General features: G+C 38.7%; 1 protein-coding gene across 2 annotated transcripts in view; it reads left to right on the top strand.

The window, feature by feature from the left end:
• itfg1 (integrin alpha FG-GAP repeat containing 1) overlaps positions 1-16,506 on the top strand; it is a 70,647-nt gene extending 54,141 nt beyond the window's left edge. For both annotated transcript variants that reach the window (XM_007889419.2, XM_007889418.2), the window contains exons 14-18: positions 3,226-3,304; positions 11,634-11,758; positions 12,518-12,600; positions 14,688-14,805; positions 16,078-16,506. In XM_007889419.2, coding sequence (XP_007887610.2) covers positions 3,226-3,304; positions 11,634-11,758; positions 12,518-12,600; positions 14,688-14,805; positions 16,078-16,137 — 465 coding nt within the window. In that variant the 3' untranslated portion in view covers positions 16,138-16,506. The remainder of the gene's footprint in view (positions 1-3,225; positions 3,305-11,633; positions 11,759-12,517; positions 12,601-14,687; positions 14,806-16,077) is intronic.
• The last annotated feature ends 2,562 nt before the right edge of the window (positions 16,507-19,068 follow it).

The following is a 19,068-nucleotide window of genomic DNA, read 5'->3' as shown; positions in this document are numbered from 1 at the left end:
TGGTTTAATAATTTATTCCATACCATATGTGTTAACATCTATTGTGCCTTTATTTTTGCTTCTAGCCACTTCATCCTAACACAACATGCAATAAAACTGACTATATTTCCTTCTCTAGGAATTGTTTTGTTTTTAAATTCAGGTCTGTCACGCTTTTGATCTGTTAATTGACTCCACTGACAGCTAAAGTCCATTGGGTTAGAAATTTTTGCTCTCATTCATCTTTAGAACCTTGGCTGAAATTGATGGACTGTCCAACTTTTTCAGAGTTTTTATGAAGTCGATTTGTGTTAGCAGCCAATAGGGATTTAAAAGTGTAGTTGATACCAGTAACAGCATTCACATTTTGACAGATGGATATTTTATTCATTCATTTTCAGCACTTTAACGGCTTTAGCATATATCTGGGACAGAAATTAGCAGCGGAACAGTTTTTATGTTTAACTGAAATTGCTGTCTGTGCAGGAAGTGTTCTTATTCAGCTTGATGTGTGTTATGCAATACATAATCCAGAATTAAGGATGCCTTAGGGTATACTCCATTTTTATAGGATTGTACATTTGTAAGTTTATAGTATCCTAATTAATTGCCAATGCATTAATTCAGAGTAATAGAACAAATGCATTAAGTATGCCGACAGATAGATATATTGAACGATCTCCGCAAAGCTGTTTACAGTCAGAGTTGACTCGTTTGATTTAGAGAATACTTGACAACAAAATGTCTAATATAAAATTATTTGTATGAATGAGGGGAACTGAATAATTCATGAATGCCAGTAGAACATGAGTGATATAGTCACCCTAACATGTGGTCCAGTTCCTCCAAGTCCACACCTAGCCAAACCTTGGCAAAGCATATCGCAGCATACCTGTGAGAATGAATGCTAAGAAGATATTGTTTATTTTGTGATGTCAGGTGGGGAAGAGGGGAGGAACGGATGACATTGCACCTGGAATTGCACAAGGAATGGGGAGAGAACCAGTTTAGTCACATACAGTAGCAAGGGTGTGCAAATCTACTTCATGGACTATGAAGATACATGGAATCCTGCCAAACAGTGGCGCAATCCAAATCCTTAGTTACTGAGTATTGCTATAATAAGGATTTTAATAATGGCTTCATCTTAATAGAAGCTTGGGATAAATTAACTGTGGTAAATTAGTATGCAGCATGCAGCCATGGGTTGTGCATATTTCCTAAATTGGCTTGGATTGAATCGAGTCTCTTTGGTTTCAGAATTGCATTTGATCCATTTGTTTTTATTGATTCCTGTAAAATTATTTGGCAATCTTGTTCAGGTCCATCTGTACACATTTATTTTTCTGCCTTTGCAGACCATTTGCCCGCCACGCATTCTTTTTCTGATGGGATGGAATAGTCACCATCACTATCACTGTCTTTGGCATGACATCGTCCACTTCATAACTGGCTGGAAAGATATGCGAGTCAGGCTGTCTAAACTAGACCGAGTCAATTTCCAAATGCTGCTCCCAGTGGAATTTGCTGTTTCCACATAAAACCTCATTAGCTAGAGTAGCTGAGAGCTAACTAAATGTAGTCAAGTGAGACAAATGAGAATGAATAGCGAGTAGATCTGTGAGTTATATCTCTGAGCTGTTCAGAATTACAAGTTTGAATAGTGCAGTTAACAGGTTGGGACGGCCTTCTGACTTGAAAGGTGCTACACAAATTTAATTTGTTGTTGTTGACACCAAATCACTTCATTTTGTCATCTGAATGAGTGTTCAGATCATGGCCTGTGGTTTGCCAGGATTGAGTACAAAGATTTAGACTAGCACATTATGATTAAACCATCCTGTGTGTATCACTAAATGATATGTTGAAATAATAACCTATTGAATTTTTTTGCATTCTGGAGATTGGTTATTTACTGTGATATTTCTCGGTCATTTTGGGTAAATGCTATTCGCCTTTAGTGACCAGGGATATCAGCTGCATCGTTTAACGTCACTTTTGCCCACAAATATACGGTAAATTTACTTTACAGTCTATTCTGTGAAGCGCTTTGAGACGTCGAGAAGACATGAAAAGCGCTATATCAAATGCAAGGATTGTGGAGTCCTGTAGCTTAGTGGTTAGAGCACTCGCTTTGCAAGTGAGAGACCTGAGTTCAATTCCAGGCAGAGGGCGAAACCTTGGGCAAGTTTCCTTACTCCACACAGAGCCTAATAATAATCCCTCCAAAAACCAAAAACAATAATTAAATTGGTCATTTTCAATCTACGACTGTTTGTGGGACATTGCTGTGCGCAATTGGCTGCCGCGTTCGCCCACAAATATACAGTCAATTCACTTTACAGTGTGTTCTGTGAAGCGCTTTGGGACGTCCTCCCGGCGTGAAAAGCATTATATCAAATGCAAGGATTATTATTATTATTATTTTCTGCAGGAATAAAATGTGTGAGTGGTATGAATTAATTTTGTGAAGATAAACATTCTGAGAAGTGTGTCTGCATCTTTGGTTTTTCACATGTTGTGCTACAAATGTTATTACTTAAATATTTAGAGTATCTAACTACTCTCCCTTTCCCACCAAAAATGCGATTGAACTTTCCATGATCCATTTGACTTATCGAAACTCCGCTAGATTCTAAATAAACATCAGGGGAGTCGTTTTAGTGCTTCAAGAGAAAGTGAGAAGCTAAAGAGACTAATACTTGAGAAATGTATCATTAACCAGTCACAGTTACAAATGTAGTCATTGCTACTTGCTGTGGGGCAGGTTGTGGTAAGTTGGATCATGCTGTCTTTACCCCTGTAATGTAGTGTTTTGAGAAAATTGGGCACAGAATAGATCTCCGCAGAATAAATCTGTTGTGGACTTGATTGCTGGCCATTGCCACCAGGCTATTCCTGCTGTTCCAACAATATGTCATGCAATACAACTTTACCAATGTTATTCTTCATGAGAAAGTCAGATAAAGAAAACTTTTCTAAGCCCAATTCAATAGTAATTTCTGGATTTTTAAAAAAAATATCAAGTCCCAGCGCCATCGGATGTCCTCCTGACATGAAAGGCGCTATACAATGTAATTTGGTATTGTATTACCAAATCCAAAATGTCTGCCTTACACAGAAAGCATATATTATTTTTAATAAGAGGTTTCTTTTAAAGTCAGTAAATTGCTGAAGGGTAAACATCTGGCAGTTATATATGTGAGATATATGTATAATTTAGTCTGATTTATCTTTTTTCTGCAGCCATTTGGTGTGAACCAGCCTGGGCCCTATATCATGTACACGACAGCAGATTCTAATGGATATCTGAAAAATGCATCAGGTGGGTGATAGCTGAGGTGCTTATCACTTGTGCTATAAGGACCATTTGGAGTTAACATTTGTTGTACAATATGGAGCCAGAACACTGTAGTAATTGGAACTAACACTATTGTGCATACGAAAATAGTGTGAATATTTGGTGTGTGCTTCTCTCATTCTCTAATCTGTATATATCTAGATTGCATCTCTCTATTTTGCGCAGCTGTTTCACAGAACTACCTGAGTAAATCACATACCTGAAAGATTTGTACACATGTATGCAGCTGAAAAAAAATGCTGACGTCACAACTTCTGTATTTCATATTTATGATATCAATGGTCAGGCAGTGTTCTACTGAGGTTCATTCAACAGTCTCGCAGCAAGAAAAAAACTTGAAAAGTGCAACAGTGTACAAAATGAAAGGAAGTGGGATTAAAAAAAAGTTATCTTGTCTAATATTGTCACTCAGGGAATTTAGTTATATTTAAACCTGTCAAGGCAAATTTGTGATGCACCTATCAACAGTTGATTCTTAATAATCTTTTCTGAAGTGTGGTGCTCGGTTATTAAAAATATACTATATATCTTTTTCCACTGTTACTAAACGCAAATATCTGAAGGTCTGCAAAGAACACGCAGCTAATAATTTTGAGAGTTACAGTGGTCTTGATGTTTTGGCAGGTGAAGCCAGAATCATTGACTTTATTTATTTAAAAAAAATACCCCTAGCTTCAGAACATTTCCCTTGTGTTAGGTGTCATGGATAAGTGAATTTGGGTATTGCGCAGATATCAAACTAAAGACAGCCCAGCAGCAACACAAACTGCTTTTCAGATTTTGCACAATTTAGTAGAAGATAAACATCAGATATGGGGCGTTTTCAAGGTTGGCCAGTATTATTTCTGTCAGAGCTGAATTGCACAGAAGATGAATATAAAGCAAAGTATGGTGGTATGAAGCTAAGTAATTGACGAAGCAGCTTAATTTAACTTAATGATTTGAGAACAAATTGTTGGGCACATAATACTGTGGTGTGTATGTGTATACTTGTTATCTGAGTCAGAAGGTTGTGGGTTCAATTCTAGGCTGACGCTAATGCAGTGCTGGGGGAGTGTTTCATTGTTAGATGTGCTGTTCTTCAGATTGGATGTTAAATCCAAGGTCTCGTCTATCTGTTCACGTAGATGTGAAAGATCTCATGGCACTAACCAAAAACTGAAGGGAGTTTCTTCTGGTCTCCTGGCCAACAATCTCCCAGATAAAATGTGAGCATTTGCTTCATGGCTCTTGTCAAACATGAGCACAAATTGGCTGTTGTGATCACCTTCAAACACAGTCACTACATTTTACAGTAAAACCTGTGAAGTGCTCTGAGATGTTTTGAGTGTGATGAAACACTATATCCAATGTAAGAATTATTCTTATCACACAAAGACATTCTCAAGGGTCAAATAAGATGCCGTGAAATTCAATATGTACAAAGAAGCAATGGAATACCAATTTTATCCCATGAATTAAGAATTATTCTGAATACATTAGTGAGGAAGTGATGAGTGATTTATAAAGGTCTTTTTCATAAGTGGAAAGGCCCTGTTTTCTTTACACAATGGCAATTTCAAATTCAGTTTGGAATTTAACCTCATCAAAAGATACATTTGATCCATCACAAGATCATTTAAGTGATGCTGATGAAAAAAAAATTGACCCATTTAATCTCATCCTTCCAGAATACCAGCCCTAACATCTTCTCATTACAGCATCATGCTGTTTCTTAAAGCAGACGATATACTGGCATTAACAACAGTAACAACTTACACTTATATAGCACTCTGCAGGCAGGGTAGCATCCCAAAGCGCTTAGCCTCTGAGCGCTGATCTTAACATGTTTGAGTTAAGATCTTTCATACCAAGAATGTCCAGTCATCTGCTAGTATTTCCCAGTGAGCAACTTTTATTTTTTTTCCCAATGGTTTCTTAGATTCTCCTGTCTTCTGTGGGTAATTTACATTCTATTTAAGTTGAGCTGCTAATATTGGAGCACTCTTTACATCTTTTCGCCATTGCTTCCCATCACCCAACTATTGAGAGCAGGTCAAAGAGTTGTCCTTGGGCTGTAGTATCTTATTGGCCTACTGAGCTGAAAGAGAGTGAAATGGTGAGAATGTATTTGAAAGCAATAAGATCAATTGAACATTATTTAATTTATCAAATTAATGCTTCAGTATTCAATAAGAAATTTATTTTATTCCTCAGGTTGTAAAAAAAAATGTAGTTCATTTTCTTTAATGTCTGGCAATACTGCAGCAAATAGCATTTTCACTGATTCATGTGCACCTTTGGTTATTTTCTTACTATAATTGCACAGAGATCCAAACATCACAATAAGAAATTTAGATATGCTTCTTTATTGATTGGTTTCTTGCAGATGTGTTTCTGTTCGTGCGGTTGCATTGCACTGAACTTTATTTGTGGAAACTTAAGGATGGCTCTCCCGCATCATCAGGCAGCCATTCATTTAATGGGAACAAGTTCAGATTTTCACGTACCTCTTGCAAGAGTGATCAGTATGTTTGATGACCACAAGCACGCTTTTTGAAATCTATTGATTGCTGTGAATTATTTATATCTAATCTTGAGTAATCATGACAAACTGGAAGCATATTCTAACCATGAATAGGCATTCATTCACCATGACAGCTGTGAAAATGAAACTCATCGTGCATCACTATTTCAGCCACTTTAGCTATTGCGGTGTTGTGGGAGCAGAATGTGATGTTGGTGCTGATAAATGCAGTAGTTACCTGTGTTTCAGCCGCTCCATCACTTCTGTTTTATATGGCTGACATAAATCACTCCTGTTTTATGACTGACACGAAGAGAGCATTAAAATGGCAAATTCATAAATGATTCACAAATTGAAGTAAACTACTGTTCAGGGTTTATTTTTAAATGGATTGCAGAACTTTATTTGGATCCTTTTAAAGAGCCCTCTAAATCTCCATAATCAAGCGCTATTTATTTAAATGTTGACTATTTTTAAAGACAACCAGAAAGCGAATGCTCATTTTAAGCTACTTCTATTATACTGCACTAGCTTGTGTCTTGCTCTACTTTCTGTAACAGTGAAATCTCCTAGGATATGAATAGAAGCATGACAATGGTCACGTTAACTTTCCAGTCTACTGATAGTTATGTCTGGTACACCTGTTACTGGATTTTGGCCCATTCTGCTGCATTGACAAGCTAACCTCCATTTGGTGTAAGAGCTGAAGATTAATTGCAAGTACCTAACCATGTTTTTTTTTAAAAAAAGGTTATTTGATTTTTTGCATTCTGCCCAACAGTGCTTTCCAAGTTTGATCCTTTGTTCCGAAAATTAAAAATATTGTGTTAACAATTATATAAATCTTCTTTTTCACCTAAGAGCCACAATACCTACATTTCTCAATGCTAATGTTTCTGTTCTCCCAGCCCCTTACGACAGTTTTTAATCACAGCTCCTTTAAAAAGATTTCTAGCAAAAGAGGGGACAAATGCATTGTAATTTGCAGCGTTTTTGAAAGATACTGTTAAAATAAAGTTCCCTTGCCCATTATATACGTAGCAGGAGAACAATGTTTCTGAACTTGCTATGGCAACATAGCATCCTTTTTGGTAAATATATAACATACCTTGGTGAGCATCAGATTTGTGGAGTGCTTACAGGACTCGGTGGCTGGTTTCCTGCTCGTAATGTGCAGGTCTCCCAATGTCTATCCTAACAAAGGCTGAAAACCCTCACGAGAGTTTGGACAAAGACCGTGCTGGCAACTCAATGCTGGAAACACTAACCAGCAGACATTTGTTTAGCACTCCTTGTTTTAATGTGGATTCTGGGTTTATGGACCCATGCTGCTGTATAATAATAGAGTTGGCCTGCAGTTTTAAGTGTTATAGAACGGCCCAGTGACATATATAGGTTCGTGTTAAACTAAACTGCTGTAGACTGGTGGGACACTGGATTGCTCTGAAAATTAGCCATCTCTGCCTTACTATCATTGGTAACCGAGTTAGGGTTATTAAGTAGCAAAATAGCATTACCGAAGGCCTGGGGACAGGTTGTCTGGTAGACTGATGTTGGGGAGAGGGGTGAGCTTAATAATATCAAGAAAATTTAATTTACATTTTTGCTAAAACTCTTAGGGAGGGCATTCCTTTTGTTTGCTGAAACGAGAAATGTATTGTTAAATCATGCCCCCAATGAAATATAACTGATTTACCTGGTACAGTTTAATAAATGCATTAATATTCCAGTTTATAACATTTCATAGTTCACAGATCACTGTGAATTGAGTAGATGTCAATCACTTCAGCATCATGCAGAGTTTAAAAGCAGTTTTGCAATGGCACTGGAATCAATTATAGCTCCTGTCAGAGTTCAAATTCAGCATCAAACTTATAGGCAGACGTTTCCTTGGAACATTTTTCTTGTATTGCACTGAAACAGCGGTGGTTCTTTTGTTCATTCTGTTTGTATTCTAATAACATGCAAGAAAATTTTAATTGATTTATTTAAACATCCAAGACTATTTATTTCCTTTTGAGTTTCCTTTCTTTCAATTGCTCAAAAATGTCTTCATGGTGTGTTATTTTCTCAGCCACAAGAGAAGGGGATATTTTTAAAAAAAGATTAATTGCAAAATGCTTCTATATGATGTAAGGAAGCTGCAGATTGTAGATGTGTCCTGATGCCCTTAAATGTAATTGGAGGCTCTGAGATACAAAACACTATTACAAAACTGTCTAAGCTCTTAATGATACTGCGCTGACTTAAGCTGTTCAGCGTAGTTTTCATGCCCCGTCATCTCTGAGAAGGGTGACATTTTATAAATAGAATTTTTTTAATAAATAATAATGTAAGTGAATTACTTGGTGCTGTTACAGAGCTCGCTGCTGATCTAGTCATAAAGTAGGTGATAACTGATTCAGCTGTTCAGCCTGAGATTTATGACCATCTATGTTCATGTTAGTGAAGAAACACATGCTAATGATTTTGAAAAGCTTTTTATTTTATTTTACTGCAGCATGTCACAAACAACCTTCCAACTTTTTTCAAAAAGAATCTTGGGTGCCTTTTTGTCAGATAGAGCAGCTACAAGAAAATGACTTGTCTAGTTGCTGTGCCAGAATAGTGGACTCTGCTTCTTCCTCGGAGACCAGAGTTTGAATCCCCATATTGATGAACGTTTGTATTTTCACTTCCCCTATAAGGTCATTTACACCAGCATCATTTCATGAGAGGATGGAAAACTGTTGAGGGAAGGGTTGACATACTTCCAGATGTTTTATCCAAAGAGCAGTTGACAGGGTTCTCCTGAGGTGTTCTTGAATGACACTAAATCTCTGTCATTCTCTATAAAAGAAAACACTTACCAATTCTCAACAATCATATTAGTTATGGAATACCTTTCACCGTTTAAACAAAAATGTAGAGAAGGCCATAATGCCCACTCAGGTAAAGATGTGGTTTGTGGAAGCAAAGTTAGAAGTGTTTATGTGGAGACAAGGGGAGAAAGAAAATTAAGATTGGCAAAACGACTGTACTGTTCCTTATTTCTCTGCGTTCTAAGAACTCTTGAGACACTACCCTGCATGGAGGGCGCTATATAAGTGCAAATTGTTGTTATTTCTGCTTTTATATAAAACGCATGGAGGGGACATTCAAAATATCGTGATGGCTCCTTCCAAATCTACTTGAAACCTACAGCACTGGAAACCTGCAGAAAGTAATGTTTAATAAATGAAGTATTGAAGAAATCTGTACAGGAAGGTGTCGCTTGCTTAAAAGGTCTTTCTTTTGAATTCATCAATAAAAGCAATAATCTTGTCAGTATTCGGATTGAGAAACTGAGGCAGACTATTGAAAACCATAAGGAAGAAAAAATGCTAAATATATTTAATATTCCTTCAGTTAAGCACTCTTAACCCCTCAGATATTTAAATGACTCATTTCGTGAACGTGTGAATAGAATAGATACTGGCAGAACGATTTATCTCACAATATGCTAATTTTCTAGAAGTCAATCCCCTGGGGGTTGAGGAAGGATTTGGTTTTAAAGAAATGAGAGTCCTACTATACTTAGGTTATATAAGAGTTCCTTTTCCCCTTCCCCCCCAGAAAATATAGTAGTATTGTGTTACAGAAAGGAAACCATAATTTACATTACTTATTGGGATATTTAGAAATATATTACTCATTGGTATTTACTGCCCGATCCAATGAAAATGAATTTATAGTCTGTCTTGCAAATCAGCAGTATTTCTATGTTGGGCAGTGAATCTTTCTACGTATCGGCCATTGATTTCTAATTGTATAGATGAGCTGCTGCAATGAAGCAGCGAAGCTACATAGACAACTGGTGGCATAGCAGATGAGAGTAGGTTGAAAGATTGCCCACACGTACATGTGTTAGCCAAAATCTGTGGACCAAATATAGCACTAAAATAAATTCAAGTTGATCTAGCAAAATTTAAAGCTGAGCAGCTTCTTGGAGCAAAATCTGGAAATTACGCCATTCCATTTAAAATTATGCTATAATTATTCTTTGCAAAGCAATCATGCTGGTACTGCAGTATTAGTAAGACAAACTGCCCCATTTGTTTTATTTTAAGTAGTCGCTGCAGGCATGCCAATATCAACTGAGTTTCAGCGCACAATCCAGACCTCAAGCACTGAATAATCATTAGCAGTTGAATGCTGCTTTTAAAATGTCGATTGTTAACTTTCCTACTTAGCAATCACAATTTTGTAATTTTGTTCTTAAGATTTAATACAAATCACTGATGTTAAGAGAAACAAACTTGTTCAAATGCTGACAGTTCTTTGCTTATTTAACTGGACAGACTTTATAGGGCTACTGGTTGAGTCACTCACATAAGTAAAGTGTACCAACTCAGAGAGAGAGAAAAAATGATATTTTTTAACTTCCTATTTAAAGGGCACATATCTGGTCAGCTGTCCTGTCCGGAGTAGACGGTGCCTATAGCCATGCGGTTTGTACTATGCCATTGTTCTATGCACTTGTAGCTGAGTAAACTGTCTGTTTGCCTGGATCTCTTTCCTTTCCCACCAAAAAAAGGAACATTCCAGCAGAAACAGGGCTAAGCTATGCATTTCTTTCATACTTTGCCCAGTGGCCCTGTTGAAAATGGATGCAAATCTTTCGCTACCATTGCCGGCAGGGCCTCACCCTCTATGTCACCACCCCACATTCCCTTTGCCTCGCTCCCTCCTTTGCCTCCTTCAGGGCACACTTTAAGATCCTCCTCTTCAACCATGCCTTTGGCCACCCTTTCTGCCCTCCATCCTCCCTGATCCCAACCCCCCTCCGCCCCGCTTGGGTTCCTAATCCTTTATCCCTGACTGTTCAGCGCTTTGGGATGACCTCCCGATGTTTTACAAATGTAATTTTGGATTGGATTGCTCTACCTGAAAGATCATCCACAGAAACAGGACAGGAGGAGAGTAGTCACTACATGTTAGACTTTGATATATTGCTAATCATGAAATATACACGTGCATATATGAAATTCATAAACCTAAATACCAGTCTTGAGACAGGAAATAAATTTGTGTTTTGAAATTCTAGCCATGTCTTAACTGAGCTTCTTTACCAACCACCTGTTTGAATCCTTTATGCATCAGTGAGTCCCTCAGGCCTGGTATAGGTCATTCAACAGGAGAGAATATACTTTCGATGCTGAACCAAAAATGTGCATTCAGTGCTGCTAGTCTCAAGCCAAAGTCTTTTTTTTTAAAAAAAAGCACCTTTGAATTCACTGCATAACTTTCAAAACATGGAATTTCAGAATGTATATTTTCTCTAATCGTTTCAATTTATGTGAAGGACAATCATTTACTTTATGGTTGCTAGAGCTTTTTGTTTTAATGATGGGTGTGCATTGAATTAAAAAGCGGTTTAAGGAATGGAATGATGTAGTAGGTGGGTAGGTAGGACATAGATCCTTCTTGCCAACGATTTGTCACGCATCGAATTTTCCATCAAGGGACAGAGGCCAGACCTCCTTATGAAGGAGAGCAAATTAACAGACACAAGAGCCCAAACCACGATTGTATACCACACAGCGATCAGGATAAAGTCCCAAGAGCCGTCCACTTGTGCACCTTCCTGTCTGGGCAATGACATGCAAATGAGGAAGAAGCACTAGTTTAGAAATATGAACACAATAGCATTTTTTAAGATTTGTATATAGTAATGTTTGCATAAGACAATTATGAATTTAAATTCAATAATTGCAGGTTATACATTTCATGCCAGCTACACTTCATGTTTTCTCTTTAACTCTGCAGCGGGACAGCTCAGCCAGTCAGCACACTTTGCTCTGCAGCTGCCCTATGTAGTACTTGGTCTAGGACGCAGTGCCAACTTCCTCGACCACCTTTATGTTGGAATTCCTCGTCCTCTTGGAGAAAAGGTAATGATCCATTACCTTTTGCATTGTTTAAAACATTTGTGCTTGCGTGGTGTGTGTGTGTGTGAGAGAGAGAGAGAGAGGGACCGCGATTCTGTAGCAGTGTATGTTAATATGTTTTAATACCTACAGAGTTTAGTGTGTAAATTGTTTGAAATAATCTTAACTGGCAATATAACTACAGTTTTAATATTGTGCGTTTTAAAGAATTCCTTAATTTCCTTAATTCCTATTCCTTAATTTCCCTCTGCCTCTCTTTTGGGTGGGGGAGGTGTCTTGGTTTCTCAGTAGCACGCATCATTCCCTGACGCAGGGAACGGATAGATGGCCTCGTACCAGGACTGTGCCATCATTGGCTGCAGCTTTGAGACGCACAAGAATGGTTTCAGTTAACGTTTTCTGCCCCTGTCTCAGACTGAAAGCTGAGTGTTCTATTTGGGCTCTACATACTGAATGACTAATGATTGTCGTTTGAGAAATGTTTAACTGAATGAATATTTTGTTAATGCTGTCCCTTTTGCACTCCCTTTTAAGAATACATGTTTTCATTCATTGTCCATCACTGGAGAGTGAGTGTAATTGGTTTGCCAGATACCCATTCTCATAGATATTGGATGTGTGAAAAGAATCTGAGGTATCCCTGACCCATTTGTTAGTGTGTGTGGGTGTTAAGATTTCTAACAGTTTTTTTTCTTTGACTAATTATGAAAATTTGAACGAAAATTGCTTTCATATTTAATGGTACATTTTTCTCTCCGTTAGTCAATAAGAAAACAAGAATGGACAGCTATTATTCCAAATTCTCAGCTCATAGTCATTCCATATCCTCATAACTCACCAAAAAGGTAATGCTTCTAAAAAATAATAATTTTGCACATTGTAACCTGAGAGGGTGTTTCTTCTGTTCTTATATTTCAAAAGACATTAGTGTTGCTATATAAGTAATAGTAGACATTTGTTGCAACATGAAAGGAGCATAAGACAAACATGTTGTCCCCTAATGTATTTTTATAATATTTAGACCCACTCTATTATATGTGATTGTAATAAATAATATAAATCAGTTATAACTAAAGTAATGATCTTTTGAAGACTATTTAGGCTTTTAGGAAACATCATGTGTAGGCTCGCACCTGAGGTAGCTGGTTTGACCTCTCTGATGGTTTGGATTTACCCGTTCATTTCACTTAAAACCTACTTGTTTGATCCATTGTATTCTGTAAAATACAAACCGTGGCTTTGAAGCTTGCAAAATACCTTAATGGTGCATTGGTGATCAATTGGAAAACTTGGTGCTTGAACTTTGTTTGTTCAAATGAATCAGAAATTATAAACTTATAATATGTTATCCATAACTGAGAGTTCTTTTAAGTGAGTTTATATACATAATATTTGGCTTCCTTTAAATTTGGGAACAGAATTATGTTCAGGGAATATTGAACCAGGGATGGAAACTGCCTCTGTGATCAACAAGAGTGTAGAACATTATTTCTCAGATTTACATCTTCATTTCTAACTGAAGTATTATTCCCACTTGGAGGCAATGCGTAAAAAGCAAAGATTGGGCATATGTCAGCTGCAGGGTTTCTGCATAATTTGTGAAAAAGTGTCAGCAGCTGAGAACAACCAAGCCTGAAAATGAAATCCGACTAAGTAATGAATCAAGTACAGACCTAAACTGGGAGAGGAGGAGACAGATAAACTTAGTGAGAAAACAGTAATGAAGAAATAAAATATTAGGAAAACAGATATTACTAGTTATAAAACTGTGTCCAGTTTTAATGGAAATAGTAACGAAGGTGACAAAGGAAATGGTGAATTGTTTTATGTATCAGTTAGAAATTAAGTATTACCAGCTTTATGTTAAAGAAATCTGCAGTAATTATAAATCTCTTTAAACAATTGATTTAAAGCACTTTTTTGTTAGACAAAAGACTTTCTTTTTTAAACTCTATGTACTGAATGTGAGTTTTTAAGTCCTAATGGGATCCATGCACATCAACCAAAATTGCTTTCAATGTTTTACTAAACACTGAAGCAAATTGGTGAATCTGATGGTATAAGAGAATGGAATTAACATCTGCGGAGATGTAAAATAGAATTCCCTCCCCACCAGTTCATGAAATTCTACCCATAGTCATTAGTCAAAGTGCTTCTTGATTCAACTCCCTCATGCTGTTGGCCTCAGGAACTCTTCCAAACCAGTTCCCAGGTCGTCTCATCAGTACCGCTTACTGTTTCAACAGAAGTATTCCCAAAGCAATCAGCAAAGACAGGATAAACAGAAAGATGTTAAAGTTGAAAATAACGTAATGGTGCGTACCAAAACACATCAGAACAACAAAAACAAAATTACATTTTTATAGCGCCTTTCACGTTAGGAGGACGCCCCAAGGCGCTGAAACACTTAACGTGTGGTAAAAATCCTATGACAGAAGTTAGTGCCTGAAAACTTTTGCATGGCTGAGGGGAAGCATCATGTGAAGCACAAAAGCTTTGCCACAGGGAAGATGACCTTAGCTGTCCTTCTGTAGGGTTTACAGTACTTTAGAATGGATAGCAGCCAATAGTCAGCACTGCTTCATGCTCAGCTGGCAAGTACTGTAAATCCAAAACTAGGCACCTCCAATTGGCTAGCTTGGTATTCTATATTATACTGACTTTAGTAGAGGTTCTGGGGCAAGGATCAACCTCCTTGTCCACCACTCGCATATAATTGCAAGAATAGGGGAAAAAATCATCCTCGGCAAAAATAAATGACTACACTTTAGGAATGAATGATTATTTTGCAAGCTATATCCAAGCATTATTTCCTGAGCAGTATATCTCAGTGGACCTACTAATTTTATTCTCTAATGAATTTAAGGACAGTGTTGGCTTGGTGAAATGTTATTTTCCTTTACCGTTTTTGTATCCTTTCTTCTTTCCACAGCTGGAGTGCCAAACTGTATCTGACCCCAAGTAATATTGTGCTACTTACAGCCATAGCCTTAATTGGGGTCTGTGTTTTCATCTTGGCTATAATTGGGATCTTACACTGGAAGGAGAAGGTATTTTCTTTGAAATTTTAATTAGACGCTGTTTGATATGTTCTTTCACACATTGTTTCTAAAAAGGTGTGAGACGAGCTACAAAGTGTGCAAAAGAATCTCAAAGACTTTTAGAGCAATTTAATTAACAGTTTTAACATGTTCACATTAACACACCAAAGTAATTGTGTTTGACCTTGTGTGTTCTTGCTAGGTTTTAAATATTAAAGAAGCATAAACCTTGACAGTAAGACGGTTCTTATTTTAATTTCAAAATCTATTAAACTGGGATTTGTTTACAAACTTTCAACAAGATAAAGTAAGACTACTTACATTGTAGGATCAATTGAGGCAGTTTCCGCATCCTCCAGGAGCAAGTCCAGTTTGCCAGGGGGATGACTGAACTGTTGAGTTTTAGGACTATCTAATGGTTTACAGGATTAATACACTGTGTGATACAGAACCCTCAGCCCTAATGGAAAATGTGCTTTGAAAGTTATGATAGGTGAGCACAGAATTGGTCTCAGCTGTGAATCCTCTGAAGTCAAATAGCCTAAACACACATGCTGGTTAACCTCATTATGAAGAATGGACATGAGAGATACCGGGAGCTTCCATAACCGGTGTGACATTACAGCCCAATGAGTCAGTGGCTTCAGGGGAGACTGGTAGGCTGAGGGGATTTTTTTTGTGCGATGATTCATTCTGCTTTTCAGCAGAGTGCAGTGACGACAGCTTCTTCAGTCCCTGTTGGAGGACTCTTCCTCCAGAGCATTTAACAAAGTACTTTGTTCAAACTGTATAATGGTAGATGAATATTATTAGAACTGTTGACCTTGATTCTCACAGATTTAATAGGCTATATTTATAAGCTAATTTGTCTCGTGTTTTTACTTTTGTTGGATAACCAGTTATCTGTTTTATTGATCCATGTTTTTGACCTTCTGAAAGAAGAATTAGAGGCTGCTACTCTTGGTTAGAACACGCCTTTTCTTATTTATATCGTGAAATGCATCTCATAAAATGTTTCATGGATGCAGTTCTCTGGATACCTTGGCTCTTCATCAAGTTTGTTTATAAAACCAAAACACAACTGCACAAAAAAGCCCTACTACTTTATTCTCTGTATATTTATAATATCATTCTTCGATTTTACTAAATTGACAGTCGCCTTAACAATTTCTGGCTAGCTTATGTATTTACACACAAGGTTCTGCTCCTTGTCATCCATTGAAGAGTATGTTGAAAAAATATTTGTTTCTAATGAACTATCTTTCCACTTTCTTATTTCAGAAAGCAGATGACAGGGAGAAGCGCCAGGAGGCACACAGGTTCCATTTTGATGCCATGTGAAATGGAATGATTCTTGCGAGACAAAAGAGAGGCCAAATAGTATTGTGTTTGACACAAAACATCAGAGCATGAATTACTTTCTAACAAGTTTTTTTAATAGAGCTTGATTTCAACTTTACGTAGTCTTAACTGCTCTAGGTTTTTTTTAATTCAATTAAACATTTGTGGGTAATTAATGTAAATGACTTGACTTGTATATTTTGGGTAGTTGGGAATAATTTATAAATAAATTATTATTTTCACTGGCTTATTGTTGGTATTTCCAAATGTTCTTTCTTATATCAGCTTGAAGTACTCTGTCCTTCTGTTGTATAATTGTGACTTGTCGGGATGTCTGCGAAAAAAAATAAATGGTCTTTCTGTGGGGAAGTGAGTTTGGTGTCTATAGTTTATATAAAAAGTAAATCATTGCGTGTGATAAACTCTTAACGTTTGAAAGCAAAACAATGTTCTGGTTTTGAATTTGGATTTTTCACCTCTGCACTGCATTATGATTCCAGACTACATAAAATTTGACAGAGTACTAAAACTGACAGGTAGCTGCGAGACTGGATATCTGTGGGATTCTGCTATTGCTTAGATAGTCCTAAAAAAACATGATTACAGTTAAATCCAATCTCTTCATCTGATCCCACACACATACATTACAGCAGGGGTCACTAAATAACTGTATGGTGCGAAATTAACAGGTTTTTTAATCCCTCCCAGGAGCGCTCAGAACAATTCTGTCGCCTACAAATATAGTCGCAAACCTTTCTATTAAAATCCTGTGAAGTGCTTTGAGACATCTCAATAATATGATCAATGCAAAAGTTTTTTTTTTTTAAAATCACCCTTACAGTTCCACCCAGTGAGATCAGCGATGGACATGGGAGTCTGGATCTGTGGTTTAATTTCATGCTGGGAAGTGGGTTTCCCAATTGTGAGCCTTCCAGTGAATACTAAATACACAGTCGTAAACCACTTTACAGTATATCCTGCGAAGCAACATTGAAGGCACTGTGATCAAATGAACGGATTATATTACATTTTTATGCAAGTGATAGGGCATTGTTGGCCCAAATACAACCTGAAGTTGTACTGGAACCACAGAACCACACACAGGTTTGTGTAGTTAGTTTGGTAGCAGATGTGAGAACTCCCAGGTTATTTTGCTAAGTATGTTTGGGCACTTTGTTTCCCTGCTATAAAGAATGCCTCTCCTAAATTATCCCGAGAGGTATGGCCCGAAAGATCAATTTCTCTCCCACTCTCTCTCTCTCTGTGTGTGTGTGTGTGTGTGATAGGTCTGATCTGTCATCTCCCATTATTTTCCAATGGTTTCTTACAAGGATGCCTGGATAAGTGGGCTCGTTGCGATCTGTGCAGTCTCGCTGAAAGGGACAACGCATCATTATTTTAGAACGAGAGTGTCTGTTGTCACGAGCAAGAAAAAAAAATATCAGTGGAGTAAGATGGGCGGACGTGGGAGCTTGTAACACGGCAGCACGTCTCCTGCATCGCTCTGCAAGTCTGCAGTTCGAGTTTCGTGGCACTTCTGCCAAGTAGCGCAGTGTTCAGTCAGTCAGTCAACATCGCCTGTTATTTTGCATTGGATGCATTTGATGCAAAGGTTTTTTTTTAATGCGTTAATCTGTTTGCAACTTACAATGATTTTGTAGGGGTGGTGGTGGGGGGGTGGTGGGGGGGGGGGTGAGTCGCTGACATTAAAAAAAAACCCTTGCGTTTGGGGTTTTTCTTAACCCTCTTAGAGATTGTGGCATTTTTTTTAAAAAATCAGACGCCCCTGTAACAGCGTATGGCGGTGCTGTGCAGAATGCCTTAAAAAAAAGAGAGAGAGAAACCTGCCGTGCGTTTCGTTTCCCCCCCAACCCCACCACCCCTTTAAAAAGCAAAGCCAAAACTTTGCAGGAGGAATATCTGCTCGGGTTTATGCATCAGAGCCCTCTGGTCGTTCTGGGGCTGTTGGTTCGTGCCCGATGGCTGGTGTGTGTGTGTGTGTGTGGGGGGGGGTGTGTGTGGGGGGGTGTGTGGGGGGTGTGTGTGTGGGGGGGGGGGGTGTGTGGGTGTGTGGGGGGGGGGGGTGTGGGGGGTGTGTGTGTGTGGGGGGGGGGTGTGGGGGGGGTGTGTGTGTGTGTGGGGTGGGGGGGGGTGTGGTGTGGGGTGTGTGTGTGTGGGGTGGGGGGGGTGTGTGTGAGGGGTGTGTGTGTGTGGGTGGGGGGGGTGTGTGTGTGGGGGGGGTGTGTGTGGGGGTGTGTGTGTGTGGGGGGGTGTGTGTGTGTGGGGGGGGGTGTGTGTGTGGGGGGGGGGTGTGTGTGTGGGGTGTGTGTGTGTGGGTTGTGTGTGTGGGTGTGTGTGGGTGTGTGTGTGTGTGGGGTGTGTGTGTGGGGGTGTGTGTGTGTGTGTGTGGGGTGGGGGGGTGTGTGTGTGTGTGTGGGGTGTGGGTGTGTGTGGGGTGTGGGTGTGTGTGTGGGGTGTGTGTGTGTGTGTGTGTGTGGGGGTGTGTGTGTGGGTGTGTGTGGGGGTGTGGGTGGAATTGGAAACAGCGGGGCTGCAAGTTGGGTTATGTGGGGCTGTGGAGATGGAGTGTGTATATGCGTACAAACCGCTGGTTGTAACACAGTCAGAGTCGGACTGCAAACGAGAGCCTCGTTCATTTGCTCATCCTTCCACCCAACTGGGAGCTGAAGTGTCTCCTCGCCCTCACTGGAGCCACAGTGGGGGGTTTTTTTTTCTTTCTGTCTCTCGACGTCTTCGCATCTCGTGAGGGATTTCGAGCAGAGAAACACACACACACACACAGAGGGAGAGGGAGGGACCATCATCCTTTCAATCGTCTCAACTCTTTATCAACAGATCGCCTCGATGAGATGGAGCAGCATTTTTGTTTCTTGCGTGTGATGCGTTAACAAAAAACACACACACACACAC

This window comes from Callorhinchus milii, unplaced genomic scaffold, assembly GCF_018977255.1.
Source record: "Callorhinchus milii isolate IMCB2004 unplaced genomic scaffold, IMCB_Cmil_1.0 Scaffold14, whole genome shotgun sequence".
NCBI classification, from domain to species: domain Eukaryota; kingdom Metazoa; phylum Chordata; class Chondrichthyes; order Chimaeriformes; family Callorhinchidae; genus Callorhinchus; species Callorhinchus milii.
The sequence above is the reverse complement of the archived record's forward strand: the minus strand, read 5'-3'. Positions and strand labels throughout refer to the sequence as shown.